Source organism: Purpureocillium lilacinum (genome assembly GCF_023168085.1).
Source record: "Purpureocillium lilacinum CBS 284.36 DNA, scaffold_7, whole genome shotgun sequence".
Lineage (NCBI taxonomy): Eukaryota > Fungi > Ascomycota > Sordariomycetes > Hypocreales > Ophiocordycipitaceae > Purpureocillium > Purpureocillium lilacinum.
The window spans coordinates 2,627,482-2,652,396 of NW_027072117.1; the positions used below are offsets into that span (position 1 = coordinate 2,627,482).

General features: G+C 59.2%; 8 protein-coding genes across 8 annotated transcripts; 5 read left to right on the forward strand and 3 right to left on the reverse strand.

Moving 5' to 3' along the window:
* Positions 1 to 152: 152 nt before the first annotated feature.
* Positions 153 to 1,119, reverse strand: PLICBS_009706 (uncharacterized protein; the record flags this gene model as incomplete). The annotated part of the gene is made up of 2 exons (XM_018325322.2): positions 153 to 795; positions 848 to 1,119. 2 exons carry the CDS (start codon positions 1,117 to 1,119, stop codon positions 153 to 155), a joined length of 915 nt encoding a protein of 304 aa, XP_018176716.2.
* A 445-nt stretch (positions 1,120 to 1,564) lies between these two features.
* Positions 1,565 to 2,186, forward strand: PLICBS_009707 (uncharacterized protein; the record flags this gene model as incomplete). Its single annotated transcript, XM_018325323.2, has 2 exons — positions 1,565 to 1,577; positions 1,639 to 2,186. The coding sequence occupies 2 exons, from the start codon at positions 1,565 to 1,567 to the stop codon at positions 2,184 to 2,186; spliced, it is 561 nt and encodes a 186-aa protein (XP_018176717.1).
* A 164-nt stretch (positions 2,187 to 2,350) lies between these two features.
* Positions 2,351 to 3,203, reverse strand: PLICBS_009708 (uncharacterized protein; the record flags this gene model as incomplete). The annotated part of the gene is made up of 3 exons (XM_018325324.2): positions 2,351 to 2,461; positions 2,534 to 2,949; positions 3,047 to 3,203. 3 exons carry the CDS (start codon positions 3,201 to 3,203, stop codon positions 2,351 to 2,353), a joined length of 684 nt encoding a protein of 227 aa, XP_018176718.2.
* Positions 3,204 to 5,078: 1,875 nt separating this feature from the next.
* PLICBS_009709 (uncharacterized protein) lies at positions 5,079 to 5,949 on the forward strand (the record flags this gene model as incomplete). Its single annotated transcript, XM_018325326.2, has 2 exons — positions 5,079 to 5,217; positions 5,390 to 5,949. The coding sequence occupies 2 exons, from the start codon at positions 5,079 to 5,081 to the stop codon at positions 5,947 to 5,949; spliced, it is 699 nt and encodes a 232-aa protein (XP_018176720.2).
* Positions 5,950 to 6,254: 305 nt separating this feature from the next.
* Positions 6,255 to 11,287, forward strand: PLICBS_009710 (uncharacterized protein; the record flags this gene model as incomplete). Its single annotated transcript, XM_065601706.1, has 4 exons — positions 6,255 to 7,398; positions 8,756 to 10,590; positions 10,661 to 10,901; positions 11,061 to 11,287. The coding sequence occupies 4 exons, from the start codon at positions 6,255 to 6,257 to the stop codon at positions 11,285 to 11,287; spliced, it is 3,447 nt and encodes a 1,148-aa protein (XP_065457778.1).
* Positions 11,288 to 15,146: 3,859 nt separating this feature from the next.
* On the forward strand, positions 15,147 to 17,140 carry PLICBS_009711 (uncharacterized protein; the record flags this gene model as incomplete). Its single annotated transcript, XM_018325328.2, has 4 exons — positions 15,147 to 15,379; positions 15,478 to 16,344; positions 16,399 to 16,521; positions 16,570 to 17,140. The coding sequence occupies 4 exons, from the start codon at positions 15,147 to 15,149 to the stop codon at positions 17,138 to 17,140; spliced, it is 1,794 nt and encodes a 597-aa protein (XP_018176722.1).
* A 337-nt stretch (positions 17,141 to 17,477) lies between these two features.
* Positions 17,478 to 22,066, reverse strand: PLICBS_009712 (uncharacterized protein; the record flags this gene model as incomplete). The annotated part of the gene is made up of 11 exons (XM_018325329.2): positions 17,478 to 18,197; positions 18,259 to 18,446; positions 18,528 to 18,643; positions 18,749 to 19,278; positions 19,366 to 19,541; positions 19,599 to 20,373; positions 20,420 to 20,566; positions 20,621 to 20,900; positions 20,956 to 21,612; positions 21,679 to 21,866; positions 21,920 to 22,066. 11 exons carry the CDS (start codon positions 22,064 to 22,066, stop codon positions 17,478 to 17,480), a joined length of 3,924 nt encoding a protein of 1,307 aa, XP_018176723.2.
* A 1,944-nt stretch (positions 22,067 to 24,010) lies between these two features.
* PLICBS_009713 (uncharacterized protein) lies at positions 24,011 to 24,799 on the forward strand (the record flags this gene model as incomplete). Its single annotated transcript, XM_018325330.2, has 1 exon — positions 24,011 to 24,799. One exon carries the CDS (start codon positions 24,011 to 24,013, stop codon positions 24,797 to 24,799), a length of 789 nt encoding a protein of 262 aa, XP_018176724.2.
* Positions 24,800 to 24,915: the final 116 nt, after the last annotated feature.

The following is a 24,915-nucleotide window of genomic DNA, read 5'->3' on the forward strand; positions in this document are numbered from 1 at the left end:
ACCCGCGCGTGCGTCTACCTCCCTGTCGGTATACCTGTCCCGAAGTTGCCTGTAATAATCTCGCACACCGTGTTTATTTTCCCGTCCAGAACGCCATGCTTCAACCGTTCCCCCAACCTGTCCAAACGTGACAATCGATGGAGCTCGCGGGCTTACTCGACGCGAGGGCGCTTGTTCTCCGGGTCCTCGTCGGCGTTGCCATTGACGCCGTCGCCCTGGCCCTCGACCTCGTCGCGGCCGCGCGTCCGTCCCGCGCCCTCGCCGAGCTCGCCCTCTACCGGCGCGGTGTCGTCGCCCTCGCCATCGCGGCCGATCCAGTTGCCGTCCTCGTCAAAGTACTCGTGCATGTTCTCGGCCGTGATCCAGCCGCCGCTGCCGGGCATGGGGGGCGGCAGGGTGCCGTCTGCGGTGCCGCGCAGGACGCCTGAGAAGCCCTCGAGGGCCTCGGGCTCGACGCTGGTGTCGAACACGATCCTGTCGGCGTCGTCCTCGTCGTCCTCGTCTTCAGCGTCCGGGTGCAGGTCGGAGCAGTTGGACATGGCCTCGTAGAGCTTCTTGGCGGCGCTGGACTCGTCGGCTGCGCCCTCGCCGACGGTGGCCGGGATGATGGTAAGCTCCGTCATGTTGAAGTCATCGTCGCCGGAGCCGCCGTCTGAGATCTCGACCTGCATCCAAACCGCCTGCGTGCGCTTCTCCTCCGACTCTGGGCCCATTTGCTTGAGAGCGTGGATGGAGATGGACGGGTAGGGGATCGAGACGCCGGCGCCAGCCTCCTGGTTGAAGAGGATAAAGTTCCTGCGGTCTGGTCAGATGTGCGCAGAGCAGAGGGCCTGCGCAAGTAGCTCACTCCGAGGTGACAAAGACGTCGACCTTCTGCTCCACGATCGCCTCGTCTCCGCTTTCGCCGTTCGTCTGGCCGCTCTCGACGGGGGCCAGGTCTGCGGCAAAGATGGCCAGACCGCCGCATTGCGCCTTGGGCGCTTGGATCGTCGCGCCCGCGAGATGGAGGTGCAGGACCGGCTTGCCGTCGGCAAAGGACTCGGGCGTCTGCGTCTCGTACTCGGCGAGGGGGACGTAGTCCCCCACCGAGGGAGAGGTCCGGATCGTGGTGGCGATCATGGCTGTTTGAGAGATGGCGAGCGAAGCGGCGAGAGGGTGTTTGTTTGTGTTCGCGCGCAATGAGGGAGCTGTTTCGCGAGTGCAAACAGCAAAAGTGTGAGAGAGTGGTTGAAGCTCCGTTGCGCTTTCGAGGGGTAGCTGTTGCTCGCCGACGTTTTGGGAAGCGCTATCTTATCGGCGTGGTGGGGCGGGCGCAGTGACGAACCCCAGGCAGTGCCGAGCGCGCGCATTGAAGGCGGGCTCATCGTGCTTCCTTCATCGACCCATGGCCCGCCGCTGATCCCAAGACTCGACGCTCTGACCCCCCTCTCCGGTAATTACCCAGCACATACCAAGGAAACTGCCGCGAGTGCAACACGTGGTTTGCGACAAACGAGACACCCGCTGTCCTGTGACCAAGCTCACCCTCTATTCCGGCTGCTTGCGCGTTCCTCGCGACGGCGCCATGTACAACAATCGTGAGCCATTGCCCGTTGCGCAACTAACGACCCGGAGACGCCGCTGACCGCCGAACCGCAGGCCCCCATCCCTTGCTGGAACAGGTCCCCCTCACCGTCTCGCCCTTCATCTCGCTCCCGAGCGCCACCACCCTCTCCTACAACTACAAGACGATGCCGTCCAACATCCCGCCCTCGCCGCTGGGCATCCCCACGGCCGCCGACGACTCGTCCGCCGAGCAGCAGCCGAAGCCGCGATTCATCGTGTCGGGCACGGGTCACGCCGCGTCGCCCGACGAGATCCTCGAGTCGTGCCACGCGCTGCTCAATCACGTGACGGCGCTGCAAAAGGACGCCGAGCGCGACCTGCGCGAGTTCGAGGAGCGCATCAGGGAGCGCGAGCTGGCGGAGAAGAGGAGAGTGGCTCCCGGGTGGCTGGACAGCGAGTCGCGGCTGCTGGAGCCCGAGCGCACGTCACCGGTGCAGCAACGCGGGCCGGGCGCGGCGCCGACGACGACGACGGAACAGAAGCAGCCGCCACACCAGCAGCAGCAGCAGCAGCCGTCACAAGAAGAGCACGACGAAGGGGCGGAGCTGGACAGAGCCTTTGGCGGCATGGGGCTGAAATAGTGCGTGGCTATCACGCGTGTATTATGACTGACGAGAAGCACCACCCCTATGAATAGCTATGTACCGCTGAATCCAATACGAAAGGCCACGACACGATTAAGAGCCGTCTGATTTTACAACCGCGTCATCTTTGCGGTTATTACAATTGCGCACAAAATGTGCTATTAGAACCAAGCGGCAGCAACGAGCGCCGCAACGCCAGCGACAAAGAAGCTGGAGCCCAGGGTCTGCGAGCCGCCGGACACAGTGACGGAGCTGGGGCTCGCGCTGGCAGTCTGTCGGTGGGACGAAGTCAGCGGATGAATGGAAGAGAAACAACCAAGCCATGTCACGACAAGAGGACTTACGCCGTTGGAAGAGTGGCTGGGAGCAGTGCCAGAGGCCGTGGGCACGATGACGCCGCTGCTGGTGGCGGACGGCTGCATGGCACCAGGAGCCGTCGAGCTCGGCGCGGCCGAGCTCTGGGTCGAAGGCTGCTGGGCGCCCGTCGTGGCCTGAGCAGAGGTAACAGCGGTGGTCTGCTGGGCAGGCGTGGTCGCAGCCGCAGAGGTGGTGGGTGCGGCGCTGGAGGGAGCGGCGCTGCTAGGCTGGTCCGGGTTGGCCTCGAGGCCGCACCCCTTGGCCGCGGCGGTGACGCTCTTGCCATAGTCCTTCCAGATGTCTTGCGCGATGGCACACTTCATGCAGCCGTTGAAGTAGCCGAGCCACTCGCTGTCCTTGCAGTAGGTGTCCTTCTTGGTCCTGGCCTGCTGGATGGCGTATCCTGGCGACTCTGCGTCAGTATGCTCGCTGCGTGTGTAGTCGGGTACATGAGACTCTTGGAGCAGTCAAGGACGCGAGATGAACGAAAAGGCACATACCGCAGTTCTCGTGGCACTTGTAGTTTTCGTCTGAGACGTCGCCTGCCTGGCGCCTCTGGAGGAGCACGGGGTCAGGGACGACGAAGTCTGGCGCTGCGGCGGCGGCGGCCGTAGCGGCAAGGGAGCCAAAGGCGATGAGAGAGGCAGCGAGATGCATCTTGAAGGCTGGGGACTTTATGCTCTGACAAGTGGGAAAGAGTGTGTGTGCAAGTGTGCTATAGCGGGCGCGAGCAAGCAAGCAAGCGAGTGTGATTGCAGAAGACAGCTAACAGTTCAAAAGGAGGTGAGGTGGCAGAGGGTCTCGTCCTTGTAGTGCGGGCTGGATGGGCGCGTGAGCCGGAGCGGAGGAGCTTACTTATACCCCCCCGAGTTCCGCAGGTGACTTTCAGACTTTTTGGGGACCCAATATTGCTCATGAAGGATCCAAGGGGGGAACCCTTGGCAGAAAGGCCCGAAGCAAGCAAGTGGTCCCGGATCAGGATGCCGTCGACGAGACGCCGGCCGTCCTGAACTCAATAATGCCTTTGCCCCCGTCTCTGTTGCATCCTGGACGACGCAGGCTCCATATGGGTCTCCTCTCCAATGACACGACGGGACCGCGCTGCAGCCAGCCACATGCGGTGCCACCCAACACGCAAAGCGCGACCAAGCGACATGAGGGCGGACAGGCAAGCAGGCATGTTTCCCTGCGAGAAGCGTCAAGTACGGGAAAAACACCCATGAATCGATATGTCACCTCGACCGAGACCGCTTCGCCGAACTGGGATCCGGCTCGTCCAACGGCCAAGTTCGGAGGAGTCATCGGAGCAGCGCCAGGCGAGCTCGGACGGCCAACTAGTAAGCGCCGGAGAGCAGCTCGTTTGTTATGACTGGTGCAGGAAACAGGACCCCGCCCCGGCAAGCGACGAAGCCGTTGGTGACTTGAGAGGCCGGAGGGTCTTGGCCCTTGGGTCCTCCTGCGTGTGAGTGGGTGCCTGACCAATGGGAGCCGCAGGATGCATCTGATTAGATGGGCGACCAACCATCTTATCTGATCGAAGCAACAGCACGCACAGTAGCCGGTACAGTGCTCCTCGTATCCAAACTTTGCCGTCCCCCACTGTGCCTCACGCAACCCGCCCACACTCCCGCCCGCTGTCGTTCAATAGTTCCTTCCGCATCTGGGGCCCATGGCATGGGTCCTCCCGGTCGGCTCCGTGAAAGGCCTCGCTCTCAGAACGCAGAGCTCGTCTCGGGTGACCTCGGTGGTTCGACGACGTGAGGGCCGTCGCGGTGGAGTCCCACGTGGCATGTTTCTTCCAGCCAAGGTTTGTTCACTGGGGCTCTCGCGTCCCACTGCCGTCCGGACATCATCCCATTGTTGCATCTTTGACAGCTCGCGGGGGACGGGGCTTGAACGATGTGTGCGGCAGCCTGTCAATGAGCCGCCGAGAGCTTATCATGCACGAGAGGCACGGCGAGAGGCACGGCAACGACGACGGTTAGCCGAGAAAGTCACGGGATGGGGGGGAGGGGGGAGCCAGATAGGAATGCCTTGCCTGCCTCTTGGGTGTGTGTCACCTTGGCAGATGCGACTCCACGAGGTTGGGTCGGCCAACGGTCGGAGTGGCTGCCACCCGCGCGCGGGTCCAGTCGCAGTCCTCCCCATCCAGCCATCCATCGATGGCGTCGTCGCATCGGATGTATGGTCGGCGCCGACCCCTCTTCCTGTCCGCCCAGAGTCTCGGCACCCTGCCGGACCCAGCCACGTCCTTGTCGTGTGAAAAGGTTGCACGTCAAGTGAGGGGAAATGCCAGCCGACTGCGTGGTATTAATAGAGGGCGTTGGGGCCGCCCGCCCGTGATCGTGCGAACAGATGGATGAGAAGGAACGGAAGGTAACACGCTCGATCTGAGTCCTTCATCTGAAAAGCCGTCTGAACCTTGCAGCTGTTCTCAGAGACCGAGTCCCGACCGGTCCCTTGCACGCTTTACACGGCATGGCTCCCTTGGTTTCTGCCGTGGCTGGCCTGGCCATGCTGGCGTCTGCGGCCATGGCCCAGATGACCTCTGAGGACATGGGCCCTGCCGCCTTCATGTGGCCCAAGGACCGGGTATGGTCTGCCGCCGCCGACAACACTGCGCCTTGCGGCTCCATCGCCGGCGCCGGCAACCGGACACTGTTCCCCATGCGTATGCATACCAGAGACAGTACTTCGATCATGAACTGACGCTTTGTAGAAAACGGCCGCCTTTCTATTGTTGCACAAAACGAGTCCTTTGATGCCATCGTCAGCATCTCATACCTGTCAGGCAAGTATCCCATTTGACCTAGTCACTGGGCGATGAGGCTGACCAGACACAGATCCCAAGTCCAATGGAGACTTCACCACCCTCATCGACGCCAAGGCGATGCGCGAGCTCGACAAGGGCCACACCTGCGTGCCCATCGCGGACCCGCCGTCGTCGGTCAAGGCCGGCGCCAACGCCACGCTGCAGATCAAGTACATCTCCGAGTTCGACAAGCCCGAGAACGAGACCTTTTATGCCTGCGCCGACATCACATACGTCGCGCTGTCCGACTTCAAGGACACCATCCCCTGTTTCAACGTGACGCAGCCGCCCGATGGTGACAAGGGCAGTAAGAGCTCGCCCACAGCCAGCCCCACGCCCAGCTCCGGCTCGCCGTCAGGGTCAGGTGGCGGCAGCTCGGGCCTCTCAGGTGGTGCCATTGCGGGCATCGTCGTCGGCGTCGTCGCTGGTGTGGGACTCCTTGGCGCTGCGGCGTTGTTCATGTATAGACGGAGTCAACAGCAGAAGAGAATGATGAGGCAGCAGAACTCGTCTCGCGCGGTCAAGTGGGACGAGCAACCGCGCGACTCCAACTCGCAGCGCAGTGTGAGGATGCAGAACATGCAGCGTTGAGGTCATGATGTCACGATTAGGACCGTCCTGAATGAGATAAAACGATGTGTAAAGGTTGCATGGTAGCAGGTACTGGCACAGTTTATGGCATGTGTGTATGCAGATACGATATCATGGGAAGGAGGATAGCACGATTTGAGAGAAGGCGCAACCCACGCTCGGTTTGGCCGTCGCCACGTCGGCACTGGAACGCGTCCGCCCCCAGGTGGGCTTAACACGCCTCATTCATCACTCTTTAATACACCGTCTATATTGCCGCCAATATTAATATTCGCCTATCTCCGCTTCTTCACGCGCATCTCAAAATGCCGGGCAGGTCGTCGCATTCCGACGAGTCCGATGACCAGACCCAGGGCCCAGATGGAGCGCCACAGATACTTTCCTTCCTGTATCAGCGCGATGGCCTGGACCGCGTTTTCGGGCACAGATTTCCGCAAGGGCTACGTCCGTTCCCCGAAGGACTGTCTAATTCCCTGGAAGATGTCTCTGCCAACGCGGCCCCTCAGCATGACCCCAGTCCAAGCAGCAGTTCCGATACCACGAGGGTTGGCAGGGAGAGTTCCGCCAGCACCGCAAAGGATGCCAGGAACACCCTTGGCGCCGAGATGAACATACCTTCAAGTGGCAATGGCCCTGGCATCGCCGATGACCCGGATTCATCGACAATCCCGAGTTCCTCCATCGGCCCGCTGTTGGCCTATCCTACGACCGTCGGCGCAGAACAAACTGGTAGCCCACCTGAGGTCAACAATGGACCCGTTTCAATCAGCAAAGTGGAAGCAAGAGATGGAAGAGTATCAGCAGACAGCCCGGGAAGCACGGGTGACGAGACCCGGAACCATATCCCTGTCGGCACGAATGCGGGGGCAATCGACACCTCAGAACCGGGCTTTGACATATCGATTGCCGCTGGCCTTGGATATAACCCGGAAGATGCCGAGTTCGATTTCGGGCAGATGGATGGCCAGGCTCCCATCGCGAATGGAAACGCTGAAGCCATAGCCGAGTCCCATCGTCCAGCTCTTTCGGGTGACCATTCTTCTGCCATGTCTCGATTAAAGGACCCCGTCGAACTCGAAGAGCACAGGTACAACGAGATGGATTGTCAAACTGGATGTCTCGCGCAACCGATAATGCAAACAGTCCCTGCCCTCCGTGGACTGACCCTAGAGACCCGGATGGCAATATGGGAATGCTTCTACGCCGTCCCTCGAGCTCATGGCATCGTGTGTTTCTTCTGCGGTCAATGTCCACTGGGATGGACCACCTGGATAAGAGGATCCGCGTATTACTACGCGGAGCCGAAGGACTTGCGGAAGATGATCCAATCTGCTCAAGAGGAGACGTTCAGAGTAGACCATGACATTGACGCCGAGTCTCGATGGGTCGCTCACAAGAAGAGACCGATTCTTCTACACATGCCTCCTGCGTATCGCGAGGCGCCCCCCGGTATGCCTTGGGGCCCGCTCCTGCGTCCAGTGATCGACTGCTTTGACACTACGCGACCGCTTGGGCTCCAATGTCGCACCGGCTACGGCAGAGTCAACTTCTTTGACACCTTTCGGTGCATAGAGCCATGTGTGATACATACATTTCCCTTCTGCGCAGCGGCCGACGTTTTATGGAACTCGGGCTGGAGCAGTCAGATTCGACACCTGGCTCTACCGTACAGCTGCCTTCACAAACCCACGAACGGCCTCTCCCATTGCTTAGCTCACTTGCCGAGCCTCCAAACCGTAACATTCGAGCCTGATTTCTGGACGCACCCACGGGATTGCTCGACCAGCGAGGGCCTCGCCAACTCCGCTCTTGCCTCGAAGCTGATGATTCGGTTACAAGAACATCTATCCCAGTGCACTCCCCTCCGGACCGTTTGGGTGGACACGTGGTACGACCTCAAACAAAGACCGCGACTTGTTTTACCGACGGACGGGGGGCTAGAAGCGTCCTTTGAAAAGGCCTTGTGGGAAGCGCTGCAGTGGAGATCTCCGCGGGTCGAGATGTGGCTACAGACAGTCCTTGACTCCTCGAAGTGAACAGCAGATGAAGCAACACCGGCTGGGTATCGGCTTGTGATGAGGAGAGGGTCGTTGACAGCGAACACTTCTTCCGAAAATGACATGGACAATTTAAAACACGAAAAACACATTCAACAGCGGCAAAAGCGCACCACAGGACTGGGGAGTGAGGTGTACTGCAGTCTTGCGTCAAACAATAAAATACGCATTCACGAACGGTTGCAGAGCTCAGCCTCAGCTTTCGTGATTGCCACGATTGCAATACTGCTTTGACAAGTGACGTTGTACGAAGTCCCACCGGTGAGTACCGCCTCGCAGCCTTCGGGATAGGCTCGTGCAACTCCGGCACGGTGTTTCGGCGAGCAAAGAGATTTCGAGTGTTGGTAGATGTTGTTGCAGGGGCAGCTGTCAGCCTCACGCGACATTTGCTTCCCGCCCTGGCAGGGCAGCCCGCTGAGGACGGCAAATTGGAATCCCTATTAGCCGCTCGGAAATCCTGGTCGATTGGCCATTTTGCTTTGCTTGCAACTTTAAAACCAACATGCAGGCTGCAAGGTGACCCTGCGCCCCCCTGCCATAGCCCCGCGTCGGCGGCAAAAGCAGCTACTTAAAGCTGAGTGTTGTTCGCCCTGTCGAGTTTTCACGTCCGATAATCTTCTTCGTTCTCCTCCCTCTAATTTTGGGCTACCTTTGCTCCAGTCTCCGAATTGTGAAAGTGTCTGGGAGGACTGAAGCAAGCATGGCTAACCCACTGTCGTCGTCCGTTTTGGACGAACTCAACACGGCAGAAGCCAAGGCCCTGCACGAGATTACGCATAAACTCAGCTCATGCGGCGTGGGCAAGATTGTGAACCTACCACAAATCATCGTTGTCGGCGAGCAGTCTGCCGGCAAGTCCTCGGTCCTCGAAGCCATCTCGCGCGTGCGCTTCCCAGTCCACAACGACATATGCACGAGGTTCGCCACGGAGCTCGTGCTCCGACAAGCGCGACAGACGCGAGTGGACGTCAGTGTCCGATTCGACGACAAGTCCAAGGCCCCAAAGGCATTCCAGAAGACGGGGTTCAACGAGGATGACCTACCCGGCATCATCAAGGAGGCTAAAGCCTGCATGGGGATTGCTGCCACCGGCAAGGACTTCTCCAGAGACGTTCTGCGGCTGGAGATTGAGGGCCCCAACATGTATCCGCTCACGCTGGTGGATCTCCCGGGCATTTTCCATGTTTCGACAGACCAGCAATCTGAGCCGGGTCGGGAAACCGTCAACAGGATCGTCGAGAGCTACATGAAGAAGAAGAACAGCATTATTCTGGTCGTCATACCGGCAAGCAACCAGCTCGCCAACAACTATGCCCTAAAAGTGGTCATGCAAGTCGATCCAAAACGGAAGCGCACCCTAGGCGTCATCACTAAGCCTGATTGCACCCGGCCGGGAAGCTCAGACGAGCGCAAGTACATCCAGCTGGCGAAGAACCAGGAGACTACCCACAAACTCAAACTTGGATGGCACGTGCTGCGAAACCGGTCAGAAGACGAGGAGAACCTGGACGACAGGGACGCGCTCGAGGAATCCTTCTTCGAGGAGACAGCCTGGCGCTCGCTCTACGCCGAAGATCGTGGAATTGTGAGCCTTCGCAAGAAGTTGAGCAAGGTCCTGTATAAGCACATCCGGGAGAACATCCACGGCGTCATCGACGACATTGAGGGCAAACTGAGGGAGAGGCAGACGGAGTTGGGTCGGCTTGGACGGCCGAGGTCTAAGCCAGAGGAGATGAGATCTTTTCTCCTAACGATCGCGGGGGAGTTCCAGAGGCTTGCGCGCGATGGCATCCACGGACAGTACAGCGACCGTTTCTTCGGAGACCTGGACACCACGGAGAACAAGTTTCGCGCTCTGCTGAGGAACTTCAACCGCGCCTTCGACTACGTACTCGCCACCAAGGGATCCACGCTCACCATCTCTCCGCCCGACGGCGCAGAGCTACCGCCCACCAAGGCACCAGCGTTCCTCACAGAGTTCCTCGAAGCATACCCCTACGAATTCCCGGACCCCACGCCCATCAGCAGACAAGTCCTCAACGAGCAGCTCCAGCGGCAAGCCGCGTCCAACCAGGGGCGAGAATTCCCCGGGCTGCCCAACCGAGAGCTCGTCACGCAGCTGTTCCAGAAGCAGGCGCTTCCGTGGGGAGCCATTGCGCAGTTCCACATCAAGCAGGTCACGCTCGTGGCCAAGGCGTTTGTGGACCAGCTCTTCCGGCATGTTCTCGGTCCGCCCGACGCGAGCGCCACCACGGAGGCGATTCTGCGCATCTGCGTTGACAGATTCTTCGCGGAGAAGGAAAGGACGCTGCAGAGCAAGATGGAAGAGCTGCTGCGCCCGTACACGCGGGGGTACGCAATGCCTCTGGATTCTGACTTTCACCGCACGAGGCTAGAGAGATCGAGAAGGCAAGTCACCATGGCGGCGTCTAAATTGATCAACACCCAACCGGAAGATGTCTTCACCCCGTGGAAGGAAAAAGCCCGAGAAGCTGTCTCAAATCTCCTCATGGATGAAGAAAGCCCCTTTGGGTCTGAGTTTGGAACAGAGGTCGTTATTGACATGATGGAGACGTACTACGAAGTAAGCATTTGCCACGCAGCATTCACTGCGCGGAACTCAACTGTTACCCAAGCTAATGTTTGTGGCTCAGATGTCGTTGCGTACCTTTACCGACAACATTGTCAACCTGGCCATAGAAGGGTGTCTAGTCTGCTACATACCTGACATTTTGACGCCGACAAAGGTGGATGGGATGACCAACGAGGAGCTGGAGGAGTTGGCGGCCGAGACAGACGACGCGCAGTCGCGCAGGGACCATCTCCAGGCTGAGATTGAGATTCTCCGCGAGGGCCTGGAGCAATGTCGAAAGTACAAACCGAGGGATTTTACCGGTGAGCTGAACCTATCTCGAAAGCGATGATCTAGTGCTCACATGATTTCCATGAAGTGATTCCTTCAGCGCGACCAGCCGTCGGTGCGCCAGCGGTTCAAGTCAGTGCCGCATCTGGTATGTCCTTCGCAATACGCATGCCAGGTGAACGTGTTAACAGTTCACAGATACGTCAAGGGCAGCCTCTCGCAGTACATCATCGACCCCAGCACGAGTCGGCACCCCGCGGTCGCCATCAAGGGCTGCGAGCCCTGCACCGTCGGGGGGGCTTTCACCAGCGGCGGCGACGGGTCGAGCTCCAAGTGCCAGTGCCAATTCACCGTGCAGGACCGCAAGTCCTACGCCTTCTGGAGGACTTGCAACAACAATAACTGGAGGGTCGTCTGAGCATAAGAAGTTGAGTTCGCCGGGTGACCTTTGGTTGTCGTACAATGCCCTTGACGGCAATTTATTCAGCTTCGACTCAAAGGATAAGCAGCCATCATACTCTTTGGGTCCGTTCGGGAGCACAGGGGCGTCTTCGTCCAATGGCAGTTCAGTCACCCAGGCAGGCCAGCCAGCATCGCCACTCAACCTATTCCCAACTACGCCCGCAGTTTCTTCGGACAACGCGAAGGAGTCGTCCTCCCAAACGTCGACATCAGCTTCAACCACAGCGGCAACTTCTCAGGCTAAGAAGTCAGCCTCCTCGAGCGGCTCTTCTGGAGGCAGCACAGTTACTCCAGGAGCGTCAACTTCGTCGCTATCCGAGGGGACAAGACCCGCTTCATCATCTGCAACACCTGGTGCTGCAAATTCTGCAAAGGCAGCGTCACTGTTTCCCAACCCTACACCTAGCAACACATGGTCCAAAGGTAAGGCATCCCGTCCAACTGTGAGCTTTGGCGACTTGGTAGTGAGGTTGACGTGAATCCATAGGCTAATTCTATCTCAACACAAGGCGTATCGCTCCGCGAGCGGCTCGCTGACCCTTCGCAACAGCACATCGATCGCCACTTCGAGAGGACAGATAAAGTGGGGAGCGGTTACTTGGCATCCGACGAGACATTCAAACACATTTGCACTGTCGAAGGCTACTCATGCTATTCACCAGAGGAAATGAGATTGGAGAGGTACAAGGGTTTATGGAAGGAATCAACGTTGGATTAGTGGAATGAGCCGCTGTTTAAAAGGGGTATTTATCGTCCTCAGCGGTAGTGGCGCCTCCTGTGCAAGAATCAGCACTGATTTGACGGCATTGAAAGATGTACGTGCTTCCATGTGCAAGCCAAGCTGACTACGTTCTGGACACAAGGTCCAGGAAGCCGATTCTTGTGCTCAAGGCCGCTAGTGTATCGGAAAGGGCCTCCTCGCCGGTGAATGAGTGTCAAAACGGCTACATAATTTAGCCCAACGGGAGGGCGGAGTGAGACTGAGGAGTGCTAGACAGCGAATTTACGATTAATGCTAGGGCCCAAGCGTTTCTTGTCCGACTGGCTTGCTGCATGTCTCAGGAACGACACCATGTGTATAGGACCAGCTCCTGCGACGCTGTGTACCCTATAACCGACCACGCCGCTTTTGCGCTCGGTGTCCGAAGGTCAGGGCAGCAAAACCAGCGGCTTAATACAGAGGTATAGATGCTCTGTCGTGTACGCACGAGCCAACTCCTGGTGTACAAGTCAACGAAAAAGGTGTAAACCCTTCAGGTCTTCCTGAGCGAGCGAGCGTGGCACAGCCTGAGCTGGGTGGAGAGGGGCCGGGTCAAGGATGCCCGAGATCGGCCGACGCGTACTTTGCAGGGACTGTACATGGCGGATGGGCCTCAATCCGGACCCAGGTGGCGGAAAATTCGGCTTCCTAGATCCCTTGGCGCCCGGATCTGATTAGATCAGGGCGGTACCATGGACCAAAGACGAGTGGGTTTTCTGCAAGTGATACGCCCACAACTCCTTCCTACTCCTGGATCAGCAGCTCGCGGAGTGTCATCAGACGCACTCGACGCGTGGCGAACAAGCATTTGGGCAGGCTGACGCATCTGTTACTGCTCGTAGGCTGGAAATGGCAGCGAGTGCCAGGTTGTTAAGCGCCGAGACGCCCGCTCTTGGCAACCCCAAGGGTAGGGTTGCGCGCTGCGTGACGGGATTGCTCGACCCTTATCCGCCGGGGTGCTCTCCCACACGCCGAGCCTGGCCAAGGCCCAGTACCAAGATGTGATGGACGATGAGAAACATTGGCATCGAGGAACTGCCGTCGGCAGCCCCCAACGTCGGGCTGGGAGAGTGCCTCAGCTCCCGCGCGTGGCGTCGGCCTGGACCTCATCGCTGTGGGGTCACCAAAAAGGCGGAACTCACTCTGCAGGAAGACAGGCGGTATCTAGGGTTAGGGAAGGCAGGGAGACTAGGCACAACCTGAGGATGCGTGCCGGCGGTGCGCCCAGGGCATGGGCTGAAGAGGCGATCACGGCGGCAGCGTGCGGCAATTTCCACACCGTCGGGACACGGTCAACATTGCCTCCTCCGAGGCTCTCAACTCAACGCAACGCAGGCATGTGGGGGCCACACACGCAATGGACGCAGATGGCGTACGGGTAAATCGGAATCCAAGACTGGGCAGCGTTGCATTCTGGCAGGGTTTCTGCCGCGTGGAGGGTTTCCTTGGCCGTGACGTGCATTTGCCAAGATGCGAACCCACCGCCTGCATTTGCAGGCAGGTAGGCTAACGACCTGGCTCTGGAATCAGTTATTACCGCCACGGAGCATTTTCTTTCCCACCCGGCCGGCCAGGTGGAAAAGGACGGAAACCCCCTGGTCTTGGGGCGCCGGACGAGGAGTCGACGATGGCCCACTGGGAGAGGGTCGTCATGCTCATCAAACAAGGCCGGGCGAAAGCGCATGCACAAGAGCGCTGGCGAACCAACCTGCCGCGCCGCGGACCTGCTCCTCGCGAGCTTGCCCGTTAGTTTAGCTCGTAAAAGAAACGGGTGGATGTTGCAGGGCTTTGGCGCCGTGTGGCGTCGAGTCCCGCATGCCTTTTCCCCACCCCCCAACGCCCCCTCCTTATCAGATCATCTTGATCATCTGATAAAGTGAGGGAAAAAAAATGTGACGGCCGGGCGGAGGTTTTTGGGCGTCGCTGTTGGCGGGAACGAGGGCCGTGGCGCTGCCGGAACTGGTCTGTGCGACGGCAGATGGCGACGCAGATTGAGTTTTTGTCGTTGGTGATGTGAAGAGATGCTGTGGTTGAGGGTTGACGCGATGGATTGGCAGGGCGGGACGAGGTCCAGCGCAGGCCGGCAGGGGGTGCTCTAGGTACCCTGCCCAGGTCCCGAAGATGGGACGGGAGGGTAGAAAAAAATCCGCCAAGGGGTTCGGTACAGGCCTGAACTTGACGACAAGTGGAAGGCACTTCCCACGGCTACCTGCCTTACGTACAAGCATAGCTGGCAGCGGGTGCCTCAGGCGTCGCCTCGATCGTCGTCAGTCATCGTCTTTGTCAGATATTGGATGCTCTCTTTTTCTCACCATCGTCGCCCGCCCGCTCATTTCCATGGAGACCAGACCCTCCTCTCCTGTCGGGACGACCCCTGCTCGCCCATGCAGCGCCAAAACCCACCACGCCCGGCCCTCAGCCATTGACGCCCTCATCGCCGCCCGCTGGCGCGCCCGCCGCGCGGTGGAGTAGCGACAAAAGCTGCTCGACCCTCCCCCTCCCCTCCATCTCATGGATCATGGACTTGAAGTTTCTGCTCGACCAACTGGGTAAAGCGACCCGAAGGCCCTGGCTCGCCGCTCCCACTTGATGCCGCCGCCACCAGGCTCGTTAACCTGTTCTCGGCATTAGCCGCTGCAGCCGTGGGTGGCATGTGGGTATTAACCTGCTCCGTGGTAGTCGGTGCGGTAATCCAGACGCCGGCTTGTGGGCAAGTAGGCATTGCAAGCATCTCGCCCGGCACCCGCCCTCACCCACACGACGTCGCATCCGCCCGGGGTGCAGGTAGCGTCGCCGCCGCCGGTCCTCGGTCAGACCTGGCTGGCGCGCGCGCGGCAGCTACAGGAATTAAAAGGGTCCAATGTCGCAGTCGCAATCGCCCTCCGGTGTCACCCGTCCTCTTGGCTTCCTTCATCTCATTGCCACTGCGCTTGGCCCCTTGGCTCCTGTTTTGCGGCAGTTCACGGTCGAGACGCTTGCTCTAATCAATCGCCTGATTGATTAGATCGATTGATAATCTTGAGCCAAAAAAAAAGCCTCTCCCGCCGCCCTCGCCATGGCCGCCGTCAACGGCCCCCCGCCGCAACTCGCGACGGAGCAAAACCCGCAGCTTGTCGCGGATCTGGAAAAGGATCGCATCAGCGAGGGCCATCAATATGCCGAAAAGGATCCCGAGAAGGATGGCAGTGAGTCGGACGCCGACTCCCAGGAGATGCAGGACGGTGTCAAGCGCGTCGAGGCCATCACGCAGGTCTGGTCGCGCACCGAGCTTGTCGCCATGTTTGTCCTGTAAGTTCTGCTGTTCTTATGGATCGTGGCGGACCGACGTGCCACTGCGTCCGGCACGCGTCCTGTCAAGCCCAGTTGACTGACGCGAAACTCCACAGCCTCTACCTCGTCACATTCGTCGACAATCTCCTCCAAAACGTCCAGGGCAACCTCGTCCCCTACGTCACCTCTTCCTTTGCGCAACACGCCCTCCTGTCCACGACGGGTGTCATTGCCACCATCGTGGGCGGCGTCTGCAACCTCACCATTGCCAAGATCATTGACATCTGGGGGCGCTGCGAGGGCTTCATCTGCATGGTTGTCCTCGTCGTCGTCGGCATGATCATGAAGGCCACCTGCAAGAACGTTGAGATGTACGCCGCCGCCCACACCATCTACTGGGTCGGCCACCTTGGTCTCGGATACGTCATCTCCATCATGCTCGCCGACATGACCACTCTGCGCAACCGTCTCATCCTCTTCGGCCTGCAGCAGACGCCCCTCATCGCCAGCACCTTTGCCGGCCCCGAGATTGCCAACCTCTTCTACACCAACGTCAACTATAACTGGGCCTTTGGCTCCTTCTGCATCATCCTCGTCGCCTTCTGCTTACCCGTTGCCGTCGTCTTCATCATCAGCAAGCGCAGGGCGGTCAAGCAGGGCCTCTACCCCCCTCGCGTGAGCGGTCGCACCAAGTGGGAGTCGTTCAAGTACTACTTTGTCCAGTTTGATGCCGTCGGCATGTTCCTCACCGTCGCCGGCTGGTCTATCCTGCTCCTGCCATTCAGCATCGCCACCTCGGCGCCTAATGGCTGGAAGACGGGCTACATCATTGCCATGATCGTCCTCGGAGTCGTCCTGTTGGTCGCCTTCGGCATCTGGGAGAAGTACTTTGCGCCGGTCAGCTACTTCCCCTGGAAGTACCTCAAGAACCGCACCATCCTGGGCGCATGCCTCGTCTACGCCTTCATGTTCATGAGCACCTTGTATGGAACCCCATCTCTGTCTCCTTGAATAAAATGCTAACGCGCGTGCCACAGCGCCTGGGACACGTACTACGGCTCTTACCTGCAGGCCGTCAACTTCCTCGACATTACCATCTCGGGCTACGTCCTCAACAGCTTCTCGCTGATGTCTGCCTTCATTAGCCCATTTGTCGGACTGTACGTGTGCACTTCGCACTCTCACAGGCTCAAGCTAACTTGACTCAGCTTTGTCCGCTACACTGGTGACTACAAGTGGCTGTCCATTGCCGGCGTCCCCTTCTCGATCCTGGGAACCGCCCTGCTCATTAAGTTCCGAACACCTGACAGCGATGTTGGTGTCTTGGTCATGTGCCAGCTCTTCAACGGCCTTGCCACTGGCATCTGGGCCATGACCGCCCAGCTGGCCATCATGGCCCAGGTCCACCACCAGCAGATCGCCGTCGCCATTGCCATGTTTGGCCTTTTCGGATCCATCGGCGCGTCCATCGGCCAGGCCATTGCAGGAGGCATCTGGACCAACATCCTGCCGGACAAGATCGCCGAGGCGCTGCCCGCCGACATGCAGGACCAGGTCTTCCAGCTCTATGGCAACCTGTCTGCGGTCGTGGAGGCACCCCGCGGTAGCCCCGCGCGTGAGGCTGTCATCGAGGGCTATGGCATCGTCCAGCGGTACATGGTCATTGCCGGTGCTTGCTTCATCCCCCTGTGCCTTGCCGCGCTGCTGCTCTGGAAGAACGTCAACGTCAAGAAGCTCGAGGAGGAGAAGGGCAAGCAGACCAAGGGCACCGTCTTTTAAGCGGTGGCAGTAGAAAATTGGATACCCAAGATCTAGCAGGCGAAACGCATATATCATAATCTATCACTCGACCTGATTGTCAATTACTATGACGTGTGTCCATCACTCATCCACAACACCTATGAAGAGGGCGAATGTGAACCGAGTGACATTGAGTGCGCATGCACACCATTTTCATTAATAAATCTGAGCTGTGTTTTAAAGTGCCAAGTAGTGAAGTAAATCACAAAGAAGTAATGTTGTTCCAATGAGTTTTGGAGCGATGTGTGCAAGGGTGAATGGCGAGCAAATGCTCCAACCTAAGCCGCCCTCGCCAACTCAGTCCCAGCGCACTCTATCAATCCAGATTCTGCGCCTCGCACATCTTTCTATACATGCCCCCCAGGGCAATCAACTCCGCGTGCGTCCCCTGCTCGACGATCCTACCGCCGTAAAAGACGCAAATCACGTCGGCGTCCTTGATCGTAGACAGGCGGTGCGCGACAGCGACGGTGACGCGATCGCCCTTTTTGGCGGCCTCGGCCAGCGCGCTCTGCACAATCTTCTCGCTCTCCGTGTCGAGCGCGCTGGTGGCCTCGTCGAGCAGCAGGACGCGCGGGTCGCGGATGAGGGCGCGCGCGATGGCGATGCGCTGCCGCTGGCCGCCCGAGAGCTGCGTGCCGTTGGGGCCCGCCGCGGTGGCGAGCCCGTCGGGGAGGGAGGCGACGAAGTCCCATGCGTTGGCGGCGCGGAGGGCGGCTTCGATGGCGGTGTCGTCGACGACGGTGTTGGTGTTGGTGCTTGTAGAGGGGGAGGAGGAGGAAGAAGAAGAAGAAGACGAGGGGTCGTCGACGCCGAGGGCTATGTTCTCCCGGATGGAGCCCTGGAAGAGCGTCGGCTCCTGCTGGACGAGCGAGACGTCGCGTCGGTAGAGCCGCGGGTTGAGCTCGGGGAGGGGGTCGCCGGCGATGCGGATGACGCCCGTCGAGGGGTCGTAGAAGCGCTCCAGCATGGCGACCATGGTGGACTTGCCGCAGCCGGAGGCGCCAACAAGGGCGACGAACTGGCCGTTCTTGATCTAGTCCTCGGGTCAGATGTTGCAAAAATCATCCTGACGCACGACGTAAGAAAATACTGACCTCCAAGTCGACTCCTTTGAGGACCGTCGCATCGGGACGTAGCGGATACGAGAACCGCACGTGCTCCAGGTCGATGGAGCCGTCCGCCCCGGGCTCGCTGTCGCGGTTCTCGGGGGTTTCTTGGACGGTCGGCTGAAGGCCGTGGAGCCAGAAGATGTAGTTGGCGGCGTTCTTGCCCTTGGTCATGCCTGCGGACGGACGGACGGACGTCAGCGTCAACACTCTTAACTGTACAGCAAGGGTTTAGAGCGGATTTTGTCGCGACTCACTGGTCGAGAACTGGAAAATCTGAGCGGTGGCCTGCCCGGAGAAGAAGACGCCCATGAAGGTGACGAAGAACTGGTACATGGTGATTTCGTTGAACGACACCAGGCGACAGCCGTACCTAGATGGGTTAGTTAGATGGTTGGTTCCATTCGGCCGGTCGTTCGTCCGTCCGTGAATTGGTGACATGAGGGAACGGCAGAGAGGAAGAGGGAGCAAGACGCACCAGAAGCCCAACGCCAGGAACCCATACTCGAGCGACTGCGTCAAGGCAAACCACACCATCATCGCAAACAGCGGCCTCACCGACCCCCTCACCGCGCCATCCAACTCCTCCGTATACCGCCTCAGCACCGACTCCTCAATCGCCAGCGACGAGACGGTACGTATCGCCGTCACCGCCTCCGACGCGATGGCCGAGCTCTCGGCGTGCCGCGCCGCCACGTCGCGGTCGAGCCGCACGTCGAAGCGGATCTTGAGCCACCCGGCGGCCAGCATGGGCGGCAGGCCCGCCAGCACCACCACCAGGCCGAGCTTCCAGCTGTGCGCGATACCGAGCACGCTGCAAGCCAGGACGTTGAGCGCCGAGATGAAGATGAGCGCCACGTTGAAGCCCATGAGCTCGAGGATCGCCTGCGGGTTCTCGTCCAGGCGGCTGGCCAGCGCGCCGGTGTTGTTCTCGGGCCGGTCGAAGAATTGGAGGTCTTGCCGGAGCATGTCGTTGAGGCTCTGTTTGCGGAACTTGTGGGAGAGGGTCTGTGGGTGCTGTTAGCGCTTGCGATATGTGTCGAGGCGAGGGTAGGAGGCGGTGATAATAAGGGGGCAATAAGGGGCGGGACGCACTTGGGCGACCGTGTTGGTCGAGTAGCCCATTGTAAAGTAACATATGAAGCACCCCGCCGCGAGGACGATGAACATGGCGGCGAAGAAGTTGCCTTTGTCAACCATTGCGGCGCCAGTCAGGGTGAAGACGTCAGTCATGTTGGCCAGCAGGATAGCCTGGCCAGGGATGGCAGCACCTGGATGTGTCAGTTCAGCCAGGGGTTCTTGTTCTGAGCGCCAGTCCGGTGACTTACATGATCCGAGGCATGCGAGCAAGACGAATATATAAGCCCCACGCAGCTCGGGAGCGTCCCGGATCAGGCGCACAACGACAGACAAGAGTCCGAGATGGCTGTGGCGCTCATAGTCATCGCGGTCTTTCTGCGTCTGCATGCGCTCCCGCTCGGCCGTCGCATACCGCGTGAGCGTTTTCGTCAGCGCCGCCTTATCATCTCCCTCGCCGTGGGCAAGCCGCGCCGCGTCGTCCTCGTCGCTCTCCTCTTCCACGCCCGTCGCTTTCGCCGCCGAGACGAGCAAGTTCTGCACGCGCACGAGCTGCGCATACACGCCATCCCTCGCCACGAGGTCCGCGTGCGCGCCCTGCTCGACGATGCGCCCCTTACTCATGACGACGATGTTGTGCGCCTTCTTGATGGTCGCGAGCTTGTGCGCGATGACGATGGTGGTGCGCCCCTCGGCGGCCCGGTCCAGCGCCTGCTGCACGATGCCCTCGGCGTGCGGATCGAGCGCGCTGGTGGCCTCATCGAGGAGCAAGACTTTAGGCTGCGAGACGACACTGCGGGCGATGGCGACGCGCTGCTTCTGCCCGCCCGAGAGGAGGCCGCCGCGCTGGCCGATCTCGGTATCGTAGCCGTTGGGCAGCTCGGTGATGAAGTCGTGAGCGTAGGCCATCTTGGCGGCCTCGACGACGAGGGCCATTTGTTCGTCCCTGGCGGCACTCTCCCATTTGGTGCCGACTAGGCCATGGGCGATGTTGTCGAATACAGAGCCGCGGAATAAGATGGGTTCCTGGGCGATTAGACGATTGGCGGCTCTATGGCTTTGCAAGACTTACCTGTTGCACCAAGCGCACATGCTTCCTCAGCCAGTTGAGATTCAAGGTCTCGATCGGGCGGCCGTCTAGTTTGATGGTGCCCGAGGTTTGCTCGTACCATCGTTCGATGAGTCCGACAATGGTACTCTTACCCGAGCCGCTATGACCCTGATATCGGTGTAAGTCTCCTTCAGAACCCAACGCGCACCGGGTTCCACTTACTACAAGAGCAGTCACTTTGCCTGCCGGGACCTTGAGAGAAAACCCATCGAGAACAGTCGTGTTTGGGCGCGAGGGATACGCAAAGCTGACATCCTCAAGCTCCAGCTCGCCGATTGTCTCGGCGGGTTGCTCGCCAGATGGGTCCAGAGGGTCGATGGCGGATTTCCGGTCTATCAAGCTGAACAGCTGGGCGGCAGCGGAAGCAGCCCTCGCAAACTCGATCGAGTATGGAGCAAGCAAGGTCAAGCTGATGGCGCCGATGACGACGGAGAGCAAGACCCTGCGATCCGGACTAATTAGCCTTCACCTCGCACGGCCAACGTGTAGAGACTCACGTAAAGATCTCTCCTGACGACCCAATGTCGCCTCGAGCAAGCATATGAATGCCTTGCCAAAAGGCGAGACCAAAGCCCAGATAGATGATGGTGTACTCGGCCGAGAACAGTATGCCAAACAACAGCGAGATTTTTCTGCCCACTGTATGCGCCTCGGTCAAGTATTTGTCGAACCTGGCCACGAGCCTCGCGCGCATGCCAAAAGCGTGCACAGTCCGCGCACTGGACAGGACGCCCTCGGCAAACGCATTAGCCTGGGCGTAAATCTCCAAGATCTTGGTCTCGTGGCCAGCCTCGATTGTGCCCGTAATGGCCATGACGATGATGGTCGCCGGCGCGATGCACAGCGTGATGAGCGTCAGCTTCCAGTTTGTGGCAAAGGCGACGGCAAAGGCGGTGATAAAGGCCGACAGGCCCTGGAACGTCAGGCCAAGTTTCTCCGCGATGCCGCCCTGGACCAGGCGCCCGCTCGAGGCGGCCTGCGTGGCGATGGAGCCGCCCTGTCCGAGGTCATAGTAGGCGGCTTCTTGGCGGAGGGCGGAGCGGAGGTAGGCGTGGCGGATGTTGCGCACGATGCGGTAGGCGTTGTAGTTGAGGAGGACGTTGTACAGGTATGCGAGGACGAACCTTCCGATGCCGAGGTAGACAAAATACAAGCTGCGTCAAAGTCAACCATCACTTATCGCTAGAGGTTGCTGGCGCTAAAGACACAGCGTCACGTACGCAAGTTCAGCGGCCTCGCTGCGAAAGTCCGCTGCCGACGACTTTTGGGAGGCATAGTCGGTGATGATGGTCACGAAGCGCCCAAAGATGAGGTTCTGGAGCGCGATTCCAGCCCCGGATGCGATGGCTGCGACGATGGATATGGCGAAGAAGGTGTACTCGAGTCTGCCAGCGTACGAGAAGATCCGCTGGATGCCTACCGTCAGCAGTGTCTTTCAGCGCCTAACGGTGGGAGAATCACCCAGTACGCGTTTCCAGAGCCATCTTCTTTGCCGTCGGCCTTGCCCTTGTCCGGTTGGACAGACCCGTCTGCGCCAGACGTCGGCTTTTCGAGGTTGACCTGGCTGGAGGCGAGGGCTGTGGACTCGAGCTCCTGCTGTTGCCCCATTTCGACAGATGCCGATGGCCTCCGCTTTGACGTTTGAGACAGGCGGCTTGTCAAACGTTCTTAGGAGGAGCAACGAATGCGGCAGTCTCGAACGTGGTGAGCAGGAGCGCTGCAACAGACAAGCCTCCTGCCTGGAAAGCAGCAAGATGAACGGCCGCGGTTTATAATTGTGGGTAGCGCATCCTTGTGAGGTTGAACATGTGTAGGATACAGGGGCACACCGCACGATTTGATCCTGCAAGCGTGAAGAAATGAACAAGGGAAAGTCCTACTTGACAGTCTGTCGATCCTGGGGCTGCCAAGATAAGGCCTCGTTGTGCCACCACTGTTGTGCCACCGCTGATGTTCCGAGGATCGAGGACGACCAAGACATGAGCCAGTCCTGGGATCTGGACTCTGCGACTCGCGGGAGGCGCAGCACACGATGAGGGAACGCACGGCAAATTCACGGGCGGGAGTGCAAGATGCGTCTCGGCATGACTACGCTCGGCGAGCTCAACCGGGTCATCATTTCAATCCTCCCTTGGCCAACGCCATTGGCAGGTGGGCAACGCCAAAAACAGCTGCCAAGCAGACTGCCTGGAGAGCGTTCAGCCTCATGATTGGAGTCGCATGGACCCACGCGCCGGGTAGCAGCTTCTGGGGCCGGACGTCAAACCTTGCCAGCGGACGGCCATGAGGCTTGATCTTCCAGCATGCCAGAGGGTAAGGCCAACTTGCCAAGAATGGGCTATTCACGCCACGGCGTCGCGCACTGTCGCGTCGTGAATGGCACTCGACCGCGGGCCGTATTTCGTACTGGATACGAGCAACCGGAGCACAGTGCACTTGCATACATGCCAAGGGAAGCTGCAAAAAAGCATACGCCAACACAGTGGCAAGAAGTGCGTCGCGGTACGTTGTATCAAAGCACATTGAGGTCAAGCAGAAACAAGGCTTAGCTGCAGGGGGTTTCGGGTCCGGCGCGCTGATCCGTCCGCCTCACTTTTCGGCACAACCCGAACATGAAGTCCGAAGACGTCCAGCGGGAGCCTTGCCGGGTCGAGAATCGTCGCAAAGTCCTTGGCTGCCATGCTGGAGCAAAGGACAGACAGGGAGGGGGGAAAGCGCGGACTCGAATGATGACCGAGCTCCGCGCGGGTGAGAAGTTTAATTTTTTCGTCATCGCTGCACGCCAAGCGATCGAGCCCTGTGCCCTGCCGCGTCACATTTAAGCTTAAATCTTTAAAACGAGCAACACCGCCTGGCACCAAAACTGGCTGTACCGGGAACTTGACACAAGACGATGGCTTCGTCTTGTCGCTCAGTACATACACCACTTGCCAAGGAGTGTTTGTCTTACTCGGTCCCTTTTCGTCACTGTTCTTCTCTTTTTCTGGTATGATTCCTGGATTAGTTGCTTCACCACGCCCCTCGGTACGCACCAGACACGGTCGAGACAGCGAAAGGCTTGAACCCCACCAGAGACACCAGTGGATGTGAACTCGAGGTCAACAGTCGCTAAGACGACAACTGCAAGTGTCACATGTAGTGTAGTGCAGTACTTACGGGGGGAGAGTTGACGCAGAGAGTAACTTAATACCATGAATCTCGTGACTTGCCAATATCCACTTACATGTACCGACTGTGAAAGAAATGCCTTGTACTGATATAAAACCAAGGACATATCACTGCATCAAGGTGAACTGTTGCGCCAGTAGCACACCGACTCAGCCCGAGCAACAGCGCGTAATGTATCTACCCATTGCAGAAGCCATTTCACGAGGTTGGCCGACAGGCTCAGCTCCAGGCCGACCTGTTGCAGTGCGCCTCGGGCCTACTGACAGGAGCCTGTCCGACGACCGCATTCTTGCAAACGCTTATGCGTCCGCCTTCAAAGAGGCCACCACCTGGCTAAAGCGCATCAGGGGGTCATGGCTGACAGACGCGAACCAAGAAGCAATCATGCAGGAACTCCACGCGACGATGGCGGCGGCCGTCTTCACCAGCAACACTGTTGCGCGTGCCGGGCTGAACTGGGAGCTCACGCAGGCCCTGTGCCGAAAGGTCTGGGCGGATTCCGACGACACTTCGCGGGTTATCACCACATTATCGGACGAGGCTATCAAGGGCGTGCTCATGGAGTTGAGCCAACTGCAGCCCAGCATCATGCCCATGTCCGTCGCCGACGCTCTGCGTGCCCGCAATGAGGTTGTGCAGCACGCCAAAGCCTACCAGCACATCCTTCACGAGTTCGTCGTCAACAAGAAGGACCTTTCCGAGGAGCTCATCAAGGAGACGCACCGCATATTGACGCTGGGTGTGCCCATCGTGGAGGAGGGCCGGATGGACATCCCGCCGGAAGCCTATGGCGGCATCTACAGAACCAGCATTGGTCGCAACATCAACTATCCTGTCCCGGAAGTTGTTCCCGCCCACATGCAGTATATGTGCGAGGAGCTGAAGCGCGAGATCTCCGCCGCGGAACAGGGCGGCTGGGTCGACCCGTTCTCCCTGGCAACAAGATACGCACTCGAGTTTGTGAGCATCATCCCCTTTGAGGACGGCAACGGGAGGATGTGCTGCATGATCCTCAACGCGATCGTGTGCCGGTACGTGGGCATCCTCATCCACTTTGGCGACGGCGAGGGCGAGTGGTCGGGCTACGCCGAGATGAACCTGCACTCGGACCTGGGCATGACGGGCGCCGAGAGTATGCCCTTCTCCTGCTGCAGCGCTCTGTTAGTCATCTAAAGGCTTTGAAGAAGAAGCTTAAGGGTAAGGGGGACAGCAAGTTGGCTGCAGTCACGATAAAGACACGTGAAGGTGATGTTGTTGCCCTTGATGTGTAAAAGACGCAAGACGTGGCC